Source organism: Crocodylus siamensis, chromosome 7 (genome assembly GCF_052110815.1).
Source record: "Crocodylus siamensis isolate JL-2025a chromosome 7, ASM5211081v1, whole genome shotgun sequence".
In the NCBI taxonomy this organism is placed as follows: Eukaryota; Metazoa; Chordata; order Crocodylia; family Crocodylidae; genus Crocodylus; species Crocodylus siamensis.
The window spans coordinates 35,215,327-35,237,840 of NC_143401.1; the positions used below are offsets into that span (position 1 = coordinate 35,215,327).

General features: G+C 45.4%; 2 protein-coding genes across 2 annotated transcripts; both read left to right on the plus strand.

The window, feature by feature from the left end:
* Positions 1-3,735: 3,735 nt before the first annotated feature.
* Positions 3,736-7,771, plus strand: LOC149859675 (uncharacterized). The gene is made up of 4 exons (XM_090058223.1): positions 3,736-5,472; positions 5,925-6,031; positions 6,269-6,333; positions 6,502-7,771. The coding sequence occupies exons 2-4, from the start codon at positions 5,979-5,981 to the stop codon at positions 6,876-6,878; spliced, it is 495 nt and encodes a 164-aa protein (XP_089914349.1). The 5' UTR covers positions 3,736-5,472; positions 5,925-5,978; the 3' UTR covers positions 6,879-7,771.
* A 4,604-nt stretch (positions 7,772-12,375) lies between these two features.
* LOC149859676 (pulmonary surfactant-associated protein D-like) lies at positions 12,376-19,513 on the plus strand. Its single transcript, XM_090058702.1, has 4 exons — positions 12,376-13,581; positions 15,797-15,880; positions 17,826-17,839; positions 18,878-19,513. The coding sequence occupies exons 1-4, from the start codon at positions 13,392-13,394 to the stop codon at positions 19,187-19,189; spliced, it is 600 nt and encodes a 199-aa protein (XP_089914828.1). The 5' UTR covers positions 12,376-13,391; the 3' UTR covers positions 19,190-19,513.
* The last annotated feature ends 3,001 nt before the right edge of the window (positions 19,514-22,514 follow it).

The following is a 22,514-nucleotide window of genomic DNA, read 5'->3' on the forward strand; positions in this document are numbered from 1 at the left end:
GAAAAAATTGACATACGGGAAACAAAGCTATGAAATGCCACATGCCTCACATAATCTATGCTAAATTTCTAAGATTAGATTGTTCCACTGATGTATCAGTCATCAGCATTTACATAGGATTAACTGAAGCAAACTATCTAGTAGTATTTTAGTATATTCAAGAAATAAGTGATGGAATACTGCAAACATTGATATGGGTAATTTTTTGTCTCTTTTTAGTGGATTTGAGGACATGTTTTTATTTTAATTTTTTTATCCTGCATTGATGATTGAGAATTGTAGAAGAAACAAGAAACAGGATGGATTGTGGAGTGGATGCAAATAAAATTAAGGTCGCATTCTGACATATTTATCCAAAATTAGAAGTCCTTACATCAAAAGTATCCCATTGAGGTTAGCAAAGTTGTTTCTAAGGAACCCCATTACCTTCCATATTAATGTTGTCACAGTCTGTCCCTTAATATTTTATTGCTTCAGACGTGTCTGTTTGAACATTAACACTAACTAACTGCCAGATCCTAATACATCCCTAGGTATCCACAAACTCAATAGCAACTCTTTGAAGTGCCACATGTCAAGGGTCAGGAGAGCAATCCTACTCCCTTTAACACAGACATAGATCTCCCATTGTTTCAGTTGGCTACCTAATACATACTGAGGTTGTATCCAGATGAGCATGGGTATGCAGTTTGTGGTACCATAAACCTCTTTGTAGAACAACAAACTGAATGCAGGCATGTTAAAACATGTCCTACATTGCAAATTTGCAGCGCAAAGCCAAAATTTGCTACTGGGAAATCCCAGGAGCAAAAAAAGTGTTGAAAAAACTGCGGCACGGCACACTCAACAGGAGAGTGCACCAGCAGACATAGAGGCTTGTCATCCAGGGTGACACTCGGGCTGCCAGCATCTCTGCTCCTTCAGTTGTGCCCCAGTTTCTTCAGTATGCCGGGAACTGGGAGAAGCTTGGCAAGGGCGGTTTGCCTGAAGCAGCACAATTTTTCCCTCAACAAAGCACACACAGGGACATGCACTGCAGCAAAAAGTAGTGGCAGAAATCTGTGCCACTACTATTTTTGCCACTGCAAGTGCATGCCCCTGCACTCTGGATGTGGCCTAAGAGGACAGTTTTGATTCTTCCTTGTGGAAATGTACATTTACCTATGTTGACATTGGGATGCCCGATATAATTCTAGAGCTGCCTGTGAGAAGCAGTGGTTCTCAGTTTTTTGAGACTCATGGCACTCCTTGTTACACTCAAGGCATCCCTTGGAAATGCCAGCTCCTAGTTTTCTCTTGTTTTTTGACTATGGAAACTTAATAGGGCATTTTTTCTGTTGCAAAGGACTCAGAAAAATCACAACAGGTCAGAATCTTTTTAATACTGTGGCTTCCTATTTGAAGTCTCTAGGTTTGTCTTGTGTATCATTTTTGCACACCTAACAGTGTTAAAGTTGTGTGCTTCTCCACATAGTACTCTTGAAAGGATCTCAAGACAACCCAGGGATTCTGGTTGAGAATCACTGGTCTAGAGGGAGAGCAAGAGTATACCAACCTGGAGCTGGCTCATGCTGCAGGCTCTCTGGAGCTATAGAAAGAACTTTGCTCCACATCCTTGGAAATTGCACACTCAGGGAAGGCCCCCATACTTTGCTCAGAGGGCTTGCTCACAGGAAGCTCTAAGAAGATGCAGGAAGCTACCTCTTCTCAGAACACAAGTACACCTGCAATAGCTACTGAAACACCACACCAAGGAGACACAGACACATCCCCCTTGTCCTGCTGAACCTCACCCACCCCACAGAATTCTCCCTGAAGCCTTTCTGGAGGAAGTGCAATTGCACACCTCATGGCACTAGACTTGGGATGCACAGGCAAGTTAAAAGAGTTGTAGACTTAGAGCTGGCTAATGTGAATCCATGTAGAGCAGATGCTCTGGGAAGCACATCTGGGTAGGGAAGGGTTGGATTATACTATACACTAGAACCTCTCAATAGGCTCATTGAGGAAAGAGGACTACAGCCCAAAGTAATGCTCAGTACTTACCAAACCAGAATCAAATTTCTATTGCTTCACTTGTCAGAAGGCAGTGCCAGAATTGTACATGGCAAGAGCTGCTCTCTTCTTCTCTTCAAAGAATAACAAACAGAGTTTCAATCCATGGAAGAGAAAATAAGTCTGCCCTTTCCCTGGGAACTGCTGCACTTATTTCAGGGTCTAGTAATGGAGACATATGGGGCCAGATTCTATTCCACATATTAGATGTGTAAATGGTGTTAGGGGCTAGCTGCAATTCTGTTCCACTCTCCTCAAGTCCATAAAAACAGTTACTGCAAAAGGTAGGTGGAACATTGTCCTCCTCCTCCGTCACACCCAGAGCTTTTTTGTGACTCAGTTTTAAGTGTAGGATGATGGTGTGTTATAAAAGAGATGCATTAATAGATTTTCAAACTTGAAAATGTGTGGAATAGGATCACACATGGATGCCTGAGTCCATCCCGGCTCTTATTCTACTCCAGAACAGCATTAGCAAACCCCTTCACTTAAGCACAGGTACCTTCTGACAGACCCAGCAGTCTCAAAATGTGCTCCTCATTTTCTCCTGTTTCAATCTTTTCCTGGCCCCTATTCTCCTGTCCTACTACCTCCTTGGATCCCAAGAACACAGTCTATGTCAGGCTCTGCAAGCATATACAGAGCCTGCCACATAAGTTTATCCCAGTGGCTCCTGCTTACAGCTTCTCACATAGACCCATGCCACAGGCAGAGTCAGGGATGTATTTGGTAGTCGTATTGGTCTGAGATAAAAAGAAATAAAAAAATCTAGACCTCTTAATTCAGAGATGAATAGCTTTTATTAGACCAACTGAGAAATCACACAAAAAAATCTTTTTTTACTGGCAGAGTCACTAATTCGTGCCAGTTGAGATCCTGGGAACCTCAGCATTTAGTAGGCCTTTGCAAGTCGGCAGCAATCCAATCCAGCTTTGGATCCAGCCACTTCAGATGGCAGTGATCCAATCCAGAGCTCTGGACCGGGTTTCTGCCTCAATCCAGCCGAAGTGGCTCCAAAGCTTTGGAGCTGCCTTGGAGATCCGGCCATAGGGTATAATGGGGGAATCAACAAAATATCTATAACTTTGTTGTTTTTTGTCTGATTTGGACGAAACTTGCAGGGATGGTAGCCTCTGCTGAGATCATGAAACCTGACAAGTTTCAAGAAGATCAGTGCAGGGATTTGAAGTGAGCTGTACCCCAAATTCTTGAAAGCCAAACTCATGTCACAGCTGTGTGTTACACCACAGGGGGTGAAAACTGCAGGAGTGGTAGCCCCTGGTGAGGCAATGGAGCTCGCCAAGTTTCAAGGTCAGTGCAGGGGCTTGGGGGAAACTGTACCCCAAATTCTTGAAAGGAAAGCTCCTGTCACATCTATGTGTTACAACACAGGGGGGTCAAAACTGCAGGGGTGGTAGCTCTTACTAAGGCCACAAAGCCTGCCAATTTTCAAGAAGATCGGTGCAGGGTTTTGGGGGGAACTGCACCTCAAGCTGTGGACAAGCAAAACTTGTGACATGGGTGACCCTGTGTGTGTTAAGGTGCAGCAGGGTGACAGCTGCAGGGATGGTATCCTCTGAGGGTGGGACCATACTTCCCAGACTCTATAGCTCTATCAGAGTCTGCAGATCCTTTCTCCGCACCAAGCACAATCAAATCTCCACTCTGGAGCATGGAGGGTTAGACCAGCACTCCCTTCCCAAAGTAACACTAATCCTGCTCTGAGGCCATCATGCACGCCTCTCCACTGAGGCACTCACTGGGGAGTTGTTTGTTCTCATGACTTTTGTCACAAGAAGCTAGGAACACATGTTTGAGTGTGAGGGGTGCTAGTAAAGATAAAAAGAGACCACCAATGCTTCTGGTTCATTATGTGAATAAATTGTGAATATCATGTCACCTTAGCGATAACAGTGTTCTTCCTGCTCTGCCATCTACACCTGGGAAGGTGTCAGAGGAACTGCCAGAGACATCCACTCAGCGGAACAGCCCTGAACACACCCCGAACAGACAAACACCCCCGAACATCCAGGGCCGCGTGGCACGTTTCCGAATGTTCAAGACCAGACAGGCACAAAGTGGTGCATTGGCTGGAAACGTCCCTGAGAGCCCAAGCCCAGAAGAACAATTCACAATGCAACCAGTGGCCATGAATCCTCCTGATATGTTCGGCCAAAATTTACAGATGCTGACACAGATTTTGGATATGCAGCAACAAATGCTAGAGCGTCAACAAGATTGGCTGCAGCATGGCCTGACCTCATTCAAGATGCCCCAAATGACCAGTGAGGATGACCTAGAGGCATATATCGAGGCCTTCGAGAGGCACGTTATCCTGACTGGCCTGGACAAGGGGTACTGGGCCAGTCAGTTAGGTGCCTTGGTCATGGGGAAGGCCCAAGTGGCATCCCAAGTGCTCCCCAGGGATGAAGCCTGGGACTATGAGGCTGTCAAGGTGGCAATATTGTATACGTTAGAGATTAACCCTGAACATTACAGGTGCCTGTTCCGGGCCAAGAAGGGGGCCAAAGAAAAGGACCCACTGCTCTTACTACAACGCTTGAGGGACATATTTGGAAAATGGATTAACGTAGCAACGTGTGACTGTGACTCATTAATAGACCAAATCATCCTGGAACATTTCCTCAATGATCTGGAGGACTGACAGTATTCACCACCGAACTGCAATGAGGCCCTGAAATTGACTGAAGCCTTTGCGGACTCCGAGGTCTACTATCCCAGGGAAAAGCGGGCTCATGCTCATCCTCCTCCAGGTCCCAAGGAGCAAGAGAAGTGGCAATTTCCTCCCAAGGGGCAGACACGTGACACCATTTGCTTCCATTGTAGGAAGGCCGGACACTTTGCCAAGGAATGCCCAAACTGTGTAGTCAAAAGGTGGTGACCGGATCCCTCATTTCGGGGAGCGTCCAAGGGTCACAAGGAAACCCCACACACTGAACCAGTGGATTGTAGTTTCAGCAGTGGTGGGGAAGACATGATCTGGGAAAGACCCATGGTGCAAGTCCAAGTAGAAGAATGCCCAATATGGGCCGTCCTGGACTCAGGGTGCATCCAATCCTCGATCAGGACCAACCTCATGACGGTGTGCCTCATTTGGCATGCGATATGTTGTTGGGGCGGGATTGGAACCCCTTATATGACACTCTAGAGAGGGTCTGGGACGTACAAAGTAATCACCGAAACTTATGGAGGCAGGAAGGATGGTTGGGAGAGGTTAACAGTGACGGAGGGGCCGATAGTGACCCTGAAGGACTTGATTTACATGATGTGATAAGCAACCAACAGTTCCGGGAAGCCCAAGAAGAAGATGAAGAACTACAAGGATTGCAAGCTACAGCTAGGGAGGCCACGGAAGGTGTATCGACATCGGCTGTGGCGCTATATCCACGGTTCGAGGTATGACATCCACTGTTGTATCATTTTTACATAGTCCTGGTCCCAACACTTGCAGGCCTTGGGGGTGGTGCTCATGGAATTATGGAAGGCAGGATTAACGGTGAACCCCTGAAAGTACGCAATGGCACATCGCCAAACAAACTATTTAGGATTTTTGGTAGGACAAGGAACCATCAGACCCCTAGCTGATAAAGTGGAGGCCATTCATAAGTTCCAAGCCCCCCCGCAAACGCCGAAGCAACTCTGGTGTTTTCTAGGCCTAGTTAACTACTACCGCCACTTTGTGCCACGTTTTTCAGACTTAGTGGCCCTGCTGTCAGACACACTAAAAGGGCCATGAAGAAAACCTTTGGTTGGGAGAAATGATTAGAAGCTTTCTTCAACTAAAGAAGGCTCTGTGTGAGGACATAGTGGTACGTGCCCCGGTTGTCATGAAACCCTTTGTATTACAGACGGATGTATTGGAAACAGCCATAGGGGCCGTGCTGACATAGGAGGATGGAGGAATGGAAAAACTGGTGGCCTATGCTAGTCAGAAGTTGTTACCAGCGGAGACAAGGTACGCCACAATTGAACGAGAATGCTTAGCAATATGATGGGCAGTGGACCACTTCAGATATTATTCAATGGGCCAAGAATTTACATTAATAACGGATCACACTCCACTGAGATGGCTGGGAATGGCAAAAACAGACAATGCACATATCATGAGATGGGAACTGGCGTTACAACCCTTTAAATTTCAAATAGTACATCAACCAGGCAGCACCAACATAACAGCATACTTCTTGTCTAGGTGCGAGGCTACTCCACAAGATGACAAGGAAGGACAAAAGCAAAGAGAAGAGCTGGACCAGTCAGGTAGGAAGACCACGGCCCTAAATAAACAGCCCCAAGGCAGCTTAAGGGGGGCATTATGTCAGAGAGAAAGAGGGGCAGACCCCGAGGAGCCAGGGGAACCCTGGGGCCTGGAACCCACCAAAGAAAGCAAAAGTAAAAGAAAAGGAACAAAAAACTTCTTACCTGCAGCAGGATCAGCGGCAAAGCCAAAAATGGAGGCGGGACCGGAGCAGCTCATTAGCCACGTCTTTATACAGCTGCGGCCAGCAGATAACAACAGCACCAGGAGTCGGCCGGCGGATATAAAAGAAGCCACTGGCAAGGAAGGAGGGGGGAGATCTGCAGGGACCTTAACAGGGAGAATTCTCCCACAGCCCGTATGGGGGAGAAAAGGGTGGGAAGTTGCCTCTCCCAACACGGGTGAGCACAGCAAAGTCCGCCGTGGGAACAATGCTGCCAGTGGCAGCACAAAGAGCAAGGAAGCAGTTGCCACTCCCTCAGACCAAGGACATGGCTCAGAAGACCAGAAAGAGCGGAAGGAGCATGACACAAGGGGCTACTACTGAGGAGCTGGAGGGGACAGCCGCCACCAAGATGCCGGACTAGGTGGGATCATCCTGGGCTCTGGGGGGCTTGAAGAGGCACCCCAGGTAGGGGGTGAAGGGCATAAACAGCACAAGGGGGCTGCAAAAGACAGGTCCCAGTGGCATAGAGCCCCCCCGATGAGGGATGTGGGGGAGGTACATGGAGAAGGGCCACCACGGGTCCAGTTAGCCCACAGGTGGGACAAAGAGTGAGAAGGGGAGCGCTGAAACCTGCAGTCTAGCCCAGACCCAGTTTAGGGCTAACTAGGGATCTCAGGCATCTAAAGCCTGGCATTGGTGGGCAGACTGTGAGCGTAGATGGGAAGAGGGCAGAGGGCCCCCCCCCCCCTTTTGCATATCTTCCTTTTTTTTTCCTTGTCTTTGATAACTTCTTTTTGTTTCCCACTTTTGGAGGGGTTGTGGTGCAAGACATCTAGAGCCCAAGTGTTGCTCAGGCCTAGAAGGGGTTACTATCCCCTGGGAGGCAAGGCAGAGGTTAGGTGCTGTTGGTGGAGGTAGGGCTAGGCCCCGCAGGCTGATATCCATCTCAGCAAGCATCTGCAGAGCCCCAACAGTTGGGGAAACTGGCTGAAGAACATCGTGAACCCATCAAGGCAGGGTGTAAGGGTGAGTTAGAGGGGAGGTGAGCCTCGCAGAGCGCCATACAGCTGTCCCATAATCGAGGGACCCCGACAGTCGGACACCCACCACTAGAACAAGATCCAAAGTCATGGCAGGCGAGACTGGGGAGAGACTACTCAGGAGAGAGACATCCACGCAGCGGGATGGCAGGGACGGACAGACGAACACCCCCGAACATCCAGGGCCACGTGGCACATGACCAGTTGTTCAAGACCAGACGGGCACACGCTTAATTAACCAAGTAAATTCATTTGCACAAATTTAGCAGGGTTTTGGTTTTTTGTTTTGCTTTTGGGGGGGGCATACAGAAGTGAAAAAGTAGTAGGGTATTTGATTTAAACTACTGTGTATTATTACTGTGACTCACCCAGAGGTGGTTATGTTTCAGCAACAGAGTGATGCAGTTGGCTAAGCTTTTTACATACTTCAGTGATGTGGTAAAAATGCTACTTTTTAAAATTGCTAACATTTAGACTTCAAAAAATTGCTTCCTTCATCAAAAGAAAACTGCAGTTTGCAAATGCAAAAGTATAAAATATTTATAATTGTTCCATCATATCATCCCTTAAATTTCATTTGGTATTACTGCTTTAATCCAGATGCTGCTTCTTTCCAAAATATGTGCTCCTTACAGGAATGTACATAACTGAGTTCCTTTCCCATACTGGCTTGAAAAACAAAGCATATGACAAATATTTTTAGTCTTGGTGAGAAAATAAATTAGACACTGCATTGGAAAAAAAGCTGCCTACTATCCTTGAAGTCTAAATAGAATTGCCGGTCTGATTTTCTTTTCAAATATGTCATGTCAGATGAATTAATTTTTACACCTAATAGTATAATTGAGAATGTAGGAATGAACTCGAAGTACATACAATTAGAAAAAGGATAGGGTAGGATACAATTGGTGGCCAACCTGGAGTTTGAGTGCCACAAGTGGCATGGTCAGCCTCTGTGACACCTGGCAGATCAGGGAGGGGACAGACAGCACAGCAACTGATAAGGTAGGATGCAGAAAGCAGAGCAGGAGATCAGGAAGGGAGAACAGGACAGGAAGCAGAAAATAGGAGAAGATAGGGCAAGAAGACAGAGTAAAGAGCAGAAAGCAGAGCAGCAGAGCAGGCAGAGGAAGCAAGTGAGAGTGATACCTGGGGACAGAAAGGCTGGGGTAGGAGATGCCAACTCTATTTGCACCAATGAAACGAAATGTAAGAGGAAGACTTCAAGAAGAGTCTCAAAAATATTTTATGTGCATCAGCTCCCAACTACTGGTCTTTCTTGGGAGCGGTCATTGAAACCTTAACATTAATCCTCACACACAACCGTGTGAGAATGGTTAATAAATAAAATGAAGCTGCAATAGAATTCACACATTTTTTCATTTTGCAAACCTAACTCCTGACTGACAGGAGATTGGCAAAATCAGGCTGTATTCCTGAACACTATGAATCATCCCCTTCTTCTTCTTTTGTATGGCTTCCACATGTATGCATCACTGTCTGGTATTATCACTCAATGCACAGATTACATCAGCCCCTTTTGGTCATTTGTAAAGATTGCAACTTTTTATTAAGCAGTGTACTGTTTGGTGGACACTGCATTCACTCAGGAGGCTGTCCAAGATGTTCAGCTTGTGAAGTGTTGTTTTGAAGCATCTGTATCCAGATCTCAGTCTGCTCAGCTTGATCCATGCTTTTCTGTCAAGGTCATGCCCAGTGGGACTCTTTTGGTGTTGGTATAAAATGCTGTAGGAATAGGTCTGATCTTTCCCAGTAGCTGGCCCACTCCGTGCTGCCTATAGATTTGGTTCAGCATCCCCAATCTCTTCCAGGAGCTTGTGGGTTTCATGTACAAATGGTTTATGATTTTTAAGCCTCCTAAGCCTCCATATGTTCAGGTTAGTTAATAAATGATGGAGCAGGTGATTTTTGTCATCTCTTGCATCTATTGCCAGTAATGGTGTTGGGATCTGTCTTCTTATATCACTTGGTCTAATGCCCAAAAGTACAGGGAATGTGTAAGTTGTGCAGCCTGGTATGAGTCTCAGCACATGGTTATGTATAGAAGTTTAGTGTGACAACTTCTGGACCATACAGGAGCACAATATTTTGCCAGGGTACATACCATTGTACTCCATGGGCACCCCATGCCATGCTGGCTAAACACCTTAAGGCAGCTACCCATGCAGAGACTTTACTGCTGACCTTCTGAACATGATGTTTATGAGTAAAGGAATGGTCTAATTTGACTCCAAGTTAAATTGGGGTATGCTCATGGAGAAGGATGATTGCCTACTCTGATATTCAGCATGCTTTTGGCTTGTGCAGGTGGAAGGTCCAGTCATCCCCTGAAAGCATAGAAGAGTGTCAACTTGATGATTTATTTCCAAGGCAGCAGACTTTAAATCTGAAATCTAACAAGCTAAATTTGCCAATCCATTCTATGGAATGGATTTAATTAGGCTAACCCGTCTCTATTCAGTTCCATGTTCTTCAGCTTTCTAATTTTATTAGATTATTTTCAGAGCAAGGTTATTTTGTTTTATCTTGAATAATACTTTTCAATGCAGTACTCTTCATGTTCTTTACTAGCTAACACTTTATTAGTTCATTAGTACCTTGCATGTATATAACCAACAGTTCACCAATCAAGTGTAGATGCAACTAATGTTGTAGGCATGTACTCTACAGAACATAAACAGGTGTATTTGAAAGTAATTAGCATAAACTAGTGAGGACATATAGGAATAATTCAAGTCATGAAGATGTCCTGTTCCTTTTACTTATAATTAACCGTACTCAATTCTTTAGTAAGTATTTAGAGAGGCAAAGATTTTTATGGGTGTTATATTTTGTTGGATCAACTGCATGTAATGGGTTTAGGATTTATTTAGACTTTTATCTCACACCCATTATTTCTCCTAAAGGTAAGAATCCACTTGCCATATGTGTTAAGGTTAGTTGTTTCATCAAAAGTGACTAGCTAAAAATAGCGATGGCAATTTCCATTTGGAAGCCTTTCTTTGGCATAATCAGAATACCCCAATCTGGGAACATTTGTTCGTTGCTTGTGGAGATTCTACTTTGTTTTCTCTCTGTGCTTTTCTCTAACCACTATTCCCAACTTTTAATAATGATCATAGATTATCGTTGTGATTATTTTGCTGGTCTTCCCTCATGTTGGTCTTATAAACCTTGAAGAAGATCCCTATATGAGTAAAATTTTGGGATTCAAAAATTCCAAGGTTGTGGGCTTGTGATTAAGTGTCAATTATGATACTTGGAACCTGCCCCCTATTTTTCTAAATTGTACAGTTTTGGAAATATTGAATAATAAATACTTGGCATTAAACAACTGGAAACCACTGCTCTTTCCAACATGACACTAGCTTCTCTTTTGAGACTTATGTGCACCGAGGCAGGTTGTACAGCTTCTCTCTCCAGCTATCTTAGTCACAAAGTACTGCACCTTTGCCTCTTTGTACCCAGCATGTAGCTTTCTGTCTTTCTTCTGGCCAGTACAGAAGTTAAATGAATTCTGATCAAACAGGTGCCAAAGAGGATCTTTGGTGTTTCTCTTTTCTCTTTTGCCTGATTCTCAAAACTATTGTATCCTATGCCAGCCTTCACAGACTTATTGGTAGGCCAGTGAGAAGCAGCAAGTATTCACTTTGGATTTGGATTCAGCTGATTTGGAGGGATAGTGTTTCGATTTGGTGATTCAAAACACTGTCCTGATTTGATTCAGCTGACTATGAGGTGGAACTTGTGTGCCAAACACCGGATGCCAACAAAGTTGGCATCATGCACCACCTTGACCATATTGGCCCTATTGTTGGTGACCATGAACCCACAGATGAGCTCACCCTGCCCAATGAGCCACCCCTGTACTATGAGGTTCATGGCCACCATGATCTCCCTGGCTGTGTGGGACCCATCCATCACCTCTGCTTGAAGGAGATCCCACCAAAGCCCTGACTGATCGCACAAGTGCCCTGTGTGGGAAAGGTAGGCATGATCTCCACCCCAGCTGCTGCAGATGTCTGAGATGAAGTGCAAGGCTACCTGCAGACCTGCCTTCCACAGTTCCTCCCTCAAGTACTCTCTGCATACCTCATACAGGGAGGACACCACTGTCCTGCTAAACGTAGTGCATGCAGGCACTTTGTATGATGTGGCCATGAGCACCATGAGCTGCCTGAACCCTGGATGCTTAACTAAGGAGAAGGGATGGCCATCCAAAGCAAGCATCTCCCCAGTGCTCTGAGTGACCTCACTTGCCTTCAGAATGTGTCCCCTTTGTCTCCACCTTTTCACTAGTCCAGGGTGGCCTGCCTCTGCTTCTTGGGGATGGGGCCTTTGAAGTGAGGGAGACTTCTTTTTGGGCATGTTCCCACTGGTGCCAGGCTGAGGAGGAACAAAGGAAAAGTGGGGGTGCTGCTTTCTGAGATGCAGCAGCAGCATCATGGTGGCAAATTGTTTCATGTCCTTTCCCTGCCTGATCTGCCTTTGGCAGTGCTGACAGGTAGCATACCTGGGATCATCTGCCACCTCAAAATGATCACACGCTACACTACCTACCCACTTCTGGGTTGAGGGTAGGGATCCTGTCTTATCCCCCTCCTCACCAGGCAGAGGCATAACAACAGGAGGAGCTGAGCCACCTGCCCCAAGTGCCTTCCAGAGAAGGAGACCTGACACTAGGGGAACTTTGTGGGGTGTGGAGCACAAACTCAGATTCCCCCTCCTTTCCCAGAATTTCCTTTGCTATAGCCCTCAGCCCCTCTTCTTCCAGATCCAGCTCCTCCTCGGGCACTGGAAGGCTCACACTGAGAACAGAAATTGGGGTGGAGAATATCATGCTGATGATGATTAGTGATGTTAGTGGTGGTGATGCAAGTTCAGGCACTGCTACCACATCCTTGCTTCACCTAGTAGCAGAAGACTCTTCATGCCAGGAAAAAGGGTGTTTCTAGGTTTGGGGTGGGGGGAACTTGTAGCTTTCCCTCTGCCCTCTCTCCCTCTTCTGCCAGAAGACCTGAAACCTGCCTTTCCAATATGCTTCATAATGTTTGGTGTGCTGTAAAGTGTGTGTGTGTGTGTGCGTGCGTGTGTGAGTGACATATGTTGTGCCTTCCTGTGCAGTGATGACACACTGTCAGGAAAAACACAGATTTCTTTTTGTGGGGGGAAAGAAGCAAGACAGACTAACAAGAACTTATAAGAAGATTTTGAGGGAAGAATAAGTTGAAAGGAATGGATAGGGATAACAATAGGGATTGTAGGCAAGGGTAAGTAAGAAAGGATCACTGTCACTGGCCAGCTACAGATGTCAATATCAGAGTAGTCTTCCCCACCCCCTGCCTTTTCCATATATAGAGTATCACCCCACCTCCCTCACTCTTCTCAGTTTCTGTTTGCTGCAAGTCTTCTGAATCTCCAAATCTCTCCAAATTGATTCAGAGGCTTCCATTCAATTTGGACATTTTAATGGGTCTCCTGATTTAATTCAGATTTGGAGATTCAGGCACAGAATCAGGCCAAATCACCTTCAAATAGAATTGTCTACTAAAGCTGTGCACAGCCCTACTTATTGGCTAATAGCCCTTAAGTTACATGGAACATTAGAATCCATAAATATTATTTGATACATTATTTTTCTACCAGATATAGAACTGAACTGCTTTACTGTCATAAAACTCTAATTCCCTGAGTCTTTGGGCTCCCTAATCCGTTCCTGACATTTAGCCAAGTGTAGAGGTGCTGCCAGTGAAGGCGCCCTTTTAAATATGTCATGCTCTTTAGGGTAGTACCTAACTTACTCATTGTTATTCCCAGGTGAAACCCTTGAACTATGCATCTTTCTCTTGCTTTCCAAATTCTCCTCCTGGGACTGTCAATGACCAGGATATTCAGCTCCAGTGAATGCATATGTAAGGAGAGAGTAAATGCATGCTCAGTCATCCCCTGTGGAATTCCTGGGAGAAGTGGTTTACCAGGTAGAGATGGGAAAGAAGGCCCTAAAGGAGAAAAGGGAAATCAAGGTAAAACAATAGTAACTCCCCAGACTATGCTTAGCCAGAAGTCACAGTGGCCAAAATGTTCCCATCCTACTAAGTAAACTAGTAAATACTGGATGTATATAATTATTTATGTATGAATAGATGATTATCCCCTTAGACTCTCAATAAATTTCAATTTATGACAATTATATAAACTGGATAAATTTATAATTTCATATGGTAAAGTATCTAATGGTTCAAAAACCAGATAGAACTTGTGTGTTGCTTAGCACAGAATCCAGTCTCTTCAATTTGTAGCCATAAGGCTCAAAACTTACATAGTAGTCAGCATATAGACAGAAACTATTACTTTCCCTATATTTCCAACATGTCCAGACCAACTGCATTACATAGCAAGTACCAAAAACTCAACATTTTAAAAAAAAGAATCCCTATTTTTATATATAACTATGTAAGAGTAACACAAATCCAAACTTCTGAACAATTTGCATGGGTTTAGTGAGTCCAAGAGTTTAGTGAGTCCAAGAGGACCAATTTGTCTGCATCTGGAATCTGTATCAAGATCTGAATTTTTCCCAAAGTTCAGGATTTTCACTTGAATGTTATAATTTGTACTCATCTCCAATTAAGTAAAAACATTTGTAAATGGTATCAAGACTAGAAAAATTATATTATTCACTCATCTTTTTGTTTTTCCACTTCACCCCTTGTTTTGCATGGGTTACAGGGGCCACCAGAAAAAGCTGGACCTCCTGGACCAAAAGGTGACAAAGGTGAAAGAAGGTGAAAGAAGACCAGAGGGTCTTAGTAGAAGCCAAGGTAAGGGAGATGGTATTTTCTGAAGGGAAACAGGAGGTTATATAAAGAATCTCTGCAACAGAATAAACAAAGGCCTTTATTGAATTCTGAATGCAATAACACTTTACACATGTGCTAGGTGAGCTTTGACTGCTTGTGGGAAAAAGAGGTATGTAGGACTTGCCTCTACTGGAAATTAATTGGCATGGCTAAAGAGAAATAGCTGGTTATATGAAAAAAATCCTCAGAGGTGTGGAAATATAACAATCCAGAAAGTTTGAAAGTGAATAAGGCCCTTAACAGTCACCTGCAAGAGTGAGTTTGATAGACCTGGACTTCAAATGGAAGTATACCAAGGGGACAGACAAATACTACAAGCACAGAGTGTTAAATAAGCTTGGGGTTCCACCATTACTACTTAATACTGGTCAGTTTTAATGTATTATTAAAACTGCTAACATGGATAATTTCTCCTTCTTAATTCAAAGTTAAAGTCCAGCATTTCCATGGGTATGACTGAGAATCTGTGAGTAGTTTTCAATGCAGTGGGTGCATCTACATGTGGGCATTAGCCTGATTTTAAGACACATTAAGGGTGTGCATCTATACATGTGCACCCTCAGTGTGCCTTAAAATGGTAAATTTAGGCTATTCCCACCTAAATTTTGATACTTGCATAAAGCAAGTATCAAATTTAAGCAGGATTAGTCAAAGCATATTAACACATGTGTAGGCATGTTAATGTGCATTAATATCAGGGACTTTAGTCCTGGGTCCATCCAGCCACTAGGGAGCCAGCCAGAGCCCAGCCCCAGGACTCCTGGATGGCTTCCTCTCCTCCTCCATGGCTGGACTGTTCTCTGGCAGTCCATAGCTGCAGGCTGTAAAAGCCACCAGCCATTTTATGCCTTGGGGCACACAGCACAGGCAGCCTGAAGGACCCAGGGCTGCCTACAGGAGCCCACCAGGCCCCATGTGACCCCCCCCCAGACAGGACCTGTCCTGTCCCCTAGCTGGTGCTGTTCCTTGGCCACAGGTGCATGTTGCAAAGGGCTGCAGCCTGCTGCATCCCTTTCCCAGCCCTGAGATTCCCCCTAGGGCTGCTGGCCTGCCCAAACCTACTCCCTGCTGCTTCTCAGCACCAGATCTGTCTCTGCAGGCACTGTGCTGAAGTGCCTCTGCTGCACTTAAGCCCACTTAAATTCACATGTAGACATGCCCAGTTAGTGCAGAGCTTTGGCTGTAAGTATCACTTTATAGTTGAACTAAATGCCCTTCTCAAGTAACTTAGAATCCAAATATTGTCTTTGCTGATGTTCCCCTACTGTTTTGTTGGGTGATTTCTCTGGAATTTTGTCTTTCTTGAACTCAAAATTTTAACAAATTCTTATTTTTATGTACATTTATGTAGGCATAACATGATTATGTTTTCATGCAGAAATGGATCTTCTTAAAAGTCGCATAAGTGATTTGCAAGCACAACTGAAGGCTCTGCAAGCTCTCAGCAGCAAAACCCAAAAAAGTAAACAGGTTCATCTCATCTTCATTCCCATTATTCCATTTCACAGGCTCATGCAGAGAAGTGAATTTTGGTTCCAGATTCTCAGGTACCTTATATGGGTTGTTAGATGCTTCTATATCCCATCCATTTGTATGGAAAGTATGTGTCCTGGGGCAAGGGGAGGACCCAGACCCCGAAGGGTCAAGGAGGGACTCTGGGGGACAACACGCCCCATGGAAAACATAAGAGGAAGAAAAATAAACAAAAATACCATACCTGTGTCGGGGAGAACCGAAGGATCGGGCCCCAAGGTCACGGTGGGCCGGGGTGGCAATTAGATACGGACAGGTGGGATTAGCGGCGTAGAGTCTGGAGTTAGGGACTCGGAGCGGATTGAGAAAAACAGGTGAATTTATTTGACTTACGCTTCAGGCGTAGGCAGAAAGGTCTTCAGTTACAGCTGGAACACAAACAAACAGTTAACAACAAAGGGGTCTGTTGGCCCACGAGGTTCAGTCCGAAGACCTAGTCCCAGGGCTGGTCAACAGCTCATAAATGGGGATCACAAACAACAAAAACGAACTGTAACACGGTGATGATGAACCGCGTGACGCCAGTCCACAGCAATGGACAAATCGGGTGGTCGAATGAGAAAGCCGAGGTCAGGAGCCAGAAGATGAAGCAGCGGAGACATCAGTTGGAGGGATGAGCAGAGTCGTAGTTGGTGAGGAAAGCCGAGGTCGATGATCCAGAACCGGGTTAAACAAAGTCCAGAGGGTGATCCGAAATCGTAAGCCGTTAATCAGTTCAAAAGGTAAGTCAGGAGCCAGATGATCGTAGTCAAAAACCGCAATGCAACGAGTAATACGAAGAACTAAGCCACGGAGCCAAAGGAGGAGATCAATAGGCCCTGAAGCCTGACTCAGGGAACAGTCCCTGCAGCAGCAGCCTCTGTCTCTAGTCCACGCGATCTCCCCCCGAGGGAGGGGCTCACAGAACTTTTATATCAATTTGGTAGCCAATCAGCGTGCTCTCCGCAGAGAAATTTCTAATCTGATTACCTCATGTCAGGTTCTGACTGAGCATGCTCTCAGTCAGAAGCTGACACAATCTGAGCATGCGTCTGTGGGGAAAGTAGGTCAACAATGATTGACAGCTCTGCAGGTCACCCAGTGGGCAAGGACTGGGTGAGCCTTGGAAATTTCCACTCACAGCTTCAAACCGCGCATGTCAGTTTAACCTCTTCTGTGCTGGCAGCATATACTCAAAAAATTTCCATGACAACCTGCGGCAGGAACCGCAGCGGGATGGGAAGCAGCGGTGGGACCCGCGCAACTCATTAGCCACCGTTTGTTTAAAGTGACAGCAGCTGGAGAGAAGGGGGAGGAGAGCCAGCATGGAAGGATAAGAAGGAGAGACAGCAAGATGGAAGAGGAGGAGAGGTGGAGGAAGAGTGAAGAGAAGGTGGCTCCCGGACCCACTGAGGAGGAGGGGGAGCTGGAGAACGCTGTCCTTGGGGCAGGAGAATGCCCAGACTAGCACCAGTACACAGATACTGCTATTGGGCTTAGAAGGGCTAAGGTATCCAGGCTGCATATCATTTTGAAGCCACGAGGAGAGCATCCAGGAGGATCCTCAGCAACAGAGGCTAGCCCCAGTGGATGGCACAGGAGGAAGGTGAACAGTCAAGGGACTAGCTCAGGCCAACTCGTCCGGGATGGAAGACCCGAGGGAACCCATCAGAGGAAGGTTTCTTCTTCGAGGTGGAAGGGACGTCAAGGGTTGGATACACATAGGGTACACTGAGGGTAGGGAATAGGTGGCACATAGGAGCAGTCGGTGGTGGGGGCACGCTGTAACTCAGATGCCACAGAATAGTGATTTGTGGACTATTGAGAGGTAGCAAGCAATGTGTTGCTAGAATCTTTTCCTTTTTCTTGTTAATTTTCCTTTTTCTTTATTGCAGGACACCAGGGTAAAGTAAGGTGGAGGGCTACGGCAGGCTGGGGAGTTAGAGGGCCCAGTTTGACTTGGCCATACAATCCAGACTCAAGCAAGACCCAAGGAAAAGTTCTCGCATAGGGAAGGTTGGCCACGGAAGACAACATCAGCACACTGTCAAGGCTGGGTAGAGGGTGAGGTACAGGGGAGGTTGGAGCCTCATGAAGATCATCATCCCTCGGCCTGGGACAACCAAAACCTGGACGGTTGGACCCCTCTACCACTGGTAGAATCATCAAAGTCGTGGCAGGTGGGATTAGGAGGGGATAAGACTGCCTGAGGTGAGAGCTCGTGGCCCTATTACCTTTGGGATGGAGCGAACGACCTTCATCAAGATCCAGAGCCGAGCAGCGAGGGACCGGATGATTGAGGCCTGGCGGGTGCAGTATGGAATAATTCTGCAAACTCCAACAGATACAGTGATACCTAAGTAGAATTCTACTGCTGTTAGGGAGATCATATGGAGATAAGTAGTGCCTCAGACACCTTTATTTTTAATATATGACTAGATTGTGACTCAGAGCATATACCCAGACAACAGGATACTTTTGAGCTTGCTGCTTTCCTGGAGCTGGTGAGAAGAGAGAGAATGGAAATACGCAGAGAAAGGGGCAGAGCCTTAACCATTTTCCATCTTATTGCTATCCAGAGTAACCAAGCAAGCACAAAGAGGGTGGTGACTTGTAAGTAGCATACCCAGGATTAAATCACCATACCCAGGGATAAGGAAGCCTGAAGAGCACCGCTAGTCCTGGATAGTGTGCCTTATTATACCATCCCTTCCTCATGGCTAGACCCAAAATTACCTTCCAGGTACTGAATAGCAATAATAAAGCATACACCTAAACCTGAGATGTCATGAGCATACCTTTTCTCAAGATTTTCCCCTTTAGTTTCAACAAGACACTGAAACACTTTTCAGCTCTTGGTTTGAAGCTAATGTGACTCAGCTGATCAGACATGAGAGTGAATCAGCAAAATTAAGAGTAAATCCGACATTCTGAGGAGGTTGCCTAGAAGCTGCCACTGTTATTTTGTGATGAAAGTAATTTGGATATGCTGTGCTTCTGTGTCCTCTTAGTTCTACTCTACCCAAGTGGCATGATTATTGGTGAAAAAATATTCAGAACTGATGGGTCTGAAGGCAACTTTGAAGTTTCACAAGCTGCATGCTCCAGCTCTGGTGGCCTCCTAGCTTCTCCAAGAAATTCTGAAGAAAACAGTGCCATACAACAAATAGCAGAGAGGCAAAACAAAAGCCCATTCCTGGGAATAAATAATAGACTGACAGAAGGTACCTTTATGTACTTAAGTAGTGAAGCAATATGATACACAAACTGGAGCACAGGAGAACCAAATGATTCTGGAGGAGAGGAGGACTGTGTAGAAGTGTATTCAGATGGCAAGTGGAATGACAAATCCTGTGCAGAAAAACACTTAATAATTTGTGAATATTAATCAGTGTGTCCTTGTAATTATTAGTTGTTGCTGGTGGAAATGTACATGCTGCTATATATTATCTGAGTCATATCAAATAACATTAGCCATTATTTTTGGCCATTGTATTTTATCAGTGAAGTGAACTCTATTTTAGTAAAATTTCTCTTATCTTTCTCTTATGTTAAACTACATTTCAATAAATTACTCATAGAATACTGATTTGGGTATTACACTAATTGAAAAGGGAGATAAAACATATACTAGTGTTGACTTGACACACTCGGGATCCCAATATTGCGCTGTTAGACAGCAGAGCATGTACACAATTATATACACATCTACCAACTACACAACTACCACTATGAGTTCACACACACACATATATATATACAAACACACACTTTTGTGGCTGTGTGTTAACACTAGGGGCCATTTGGGTAACTTGGTGCTTGGAGTTTCTTAAGGTCAAGTGGCCCTGAGGTTACTTGAGGTCACTGGGGCTTGGGGTTACTTGAGGTCAAGTGGCCCCTAGGGTTACTCAGGGTTAATATACCCCAGGGTTATTGGGGGTTACTTGGGGTTGGGGTTACTTAAGGTTACTGTGGCCCCTGGAGTTACTCGGGGTCACCTGGTGCCATGGTGGAAGTGAGGGAAGAAAGACTGGTGACAAGGAGAAGACAGCCAGGAAACAGGCAGAAAGCTGGGAGATGGGGGCTGGAAACTGAGAGGCAGAAAGCTGGGAGATGGGGGCTGGAAACTAGGAGGCAGAAAGCTGGGAGATGGGGGCTGGAAACTAAGAGGCAGAATGCTGGGAGATCAGGAGGCAGATAAGTGTTGGCAAGGAGGAGACAGCCACAAAACTGAGAGGCAGAAAGCTGGGCGATCAGGGCAGGAAATGAGGCAGAAAGAACCTATAGAAAAAGCTGGGAAATCAAGAAGGCAGGCAATAAGACAAAAACCCAACTTGGGGTTTCAAAATAACAGGTTTATTAAACAGACAACACACACATATACAAGCACCCACATACACACCCACACAATGGTAGCAGGAGAGAAAAAGGCTTGATGGAAGCATTGAAGTCAAGGTGTGTAGGGATAGAGTCTAAGTAGTTTGCTGGGGGAAGGAAGGTGGGTGATAGCTACCTATCCTGGGCTGTGAGTTGACCCTCGATGGTCAGTCAGGGTCTTCTCCAGCAAGGTGATGTCCAGAGGGGGTCGCCAGCAGGGCCTCTGGGTGGATAGGTGGCATGGCTTAGTGCTGGTCCAGATGGAGAGGGGTTTCCAAAGAGGTCACACTCTACCACTCTTTTTATAGGGGTGGGCTACCTGTGTCTTCTATGGGAAGGACATGCCCAGGCAAGGGCCAGTCCTGCTCAGATGCATACATGCAGATCCAGGTGTCTTCATTGTCTGCTGAGATACAATGGTCGGGTTGCTGGTTTCTGTAGGGTCTTTGTCTTCCAAATGTTGGGTTTCCATAGGTTCTTTCTCTTTTAAATGCTGGGTTTTGTCTCTGTTCCTGGGTGATGTCTGTGGTACCTGGGTGAGTCAATGCAAAGCAATGGTTGGGTCACTGAGTTGATGGTCCAGTCGTTACTGGTCATTCAGTAGAGGCCTGGTACCATTATGTCTCAAGTTCCTTCGTTCATCCTCATTCACTCAAGAGCCAATTTACATAGGATGGGTAGGTATGAGTCACAGTTGCAATATATTGTATAGAGCAGGGGACATAAGAGGATGGCTTGACATTACAAAATGGAAACTTGATATTAGTTTGGTTACCTTTACAGACACAAGGCTAAACCATACAACATTAATATGAAACAATAAAAAAATCAATGCAAATATGATAGGAACACAATATAATACAATAAAAATCAATATAAACATAACAGAACACTATTTACAATGTAAAAAAGGACTTATTACAATAATAGCAAACAAGAACTTAGCTTACCTAGTATTATTTATCATCACTTATAAGGGATAGAGAGGGCAGAGAGAAAGTCAGAAATGGTTGGGGAAGGGAAGGGAATGTGTTTTAAAACTTTAAAAAAAGAAAACCTGGGGATTTTGTTACACTAGAAACCTGAGAAAAACTATGAGACCCACTTAGTTTCAAACTGCTGCCTGTAAATGCATGGAGCCATCATGGGAAATCCACCAGGAACAGATACCTCATGTTTTTATAAATTCAAGGCGACAGGATGGCCCTGTTGTTTCACATTCATCTGTCTGGCAATACATTAACTTAATGCGCTGATACATGGGCTGGTAAGTCAATGGTGAGAAGGGAAATTTCAAGTTCTCTTAATTTTTTTTAATGATCTAGGATATATAAGCTGCTATTATTGAAAAGGAAAATTTATAGAATTTGCCATAAAGGTTGTAGTACATTAACTAAATTAATTGGATAGATTTCATACTTTCATAGTTGGTAGGGTCGGAAGGGACCTGAGCAGATCATCAAGTCCGACCCCCTGCCATGGCACGAAAGAGTACTGGGGTCAAACGACCCTGGCAAGGTGATTGTCAAGCCTTGTCTTAAAGACCCCCAAGGTAGAAGCCAGCACCATTTCACTTGGAAGTTGGTTCCAGATACTTGCCACTCTGACAATGAAGTAGCGCCTCCTGATGTCTAATCTGACTTTACTCTCTGCCAGCTTGTGACCGTTATTTCTAGTCACTCCTGGTAGTGCTTGGGGGAACAGGGACTTCCCCAGTGCCTGCTGGTCCCCTCTGACTAGTTTGTAACAGGCCACTAGATCCCCCCTCAGCCTTCTCTTGTGGAGGCTGAACAGGTTCAGGTCCCTTAGCCTTTCCTCATAGGGCCTGCCCTGGTGTCCCCTGATCATGTGAGTGGCCCTCCTCTGGACCTCTCCATGTTGTCCACATCCCTCTTGAAGTGCGTCACCCAGAACTGGACACAGTACTCTAGCTGCGGCCTGACCAGTGCCGCACAGAGGGGAATAATCACCTCCTTGGACCTGCTCGAGATGCATCTGTGGATGCATGACAAGGTGTGGTTGGCCTTCCTGACTGCATCCCCACACTGTTAGCCCATATTCATTTTGGCATCAATAATGATTCCGAGATCCTTTTCTGCCTCTGCACTGATGAGAAGGGAGTTCCCCAGCCTGTAGGTATGCTGCTGGTTCTTCTTCCCCAGGTGCATCACCTTGCACTTGTCAGTGTTGAAACCCATCCAGTTCTC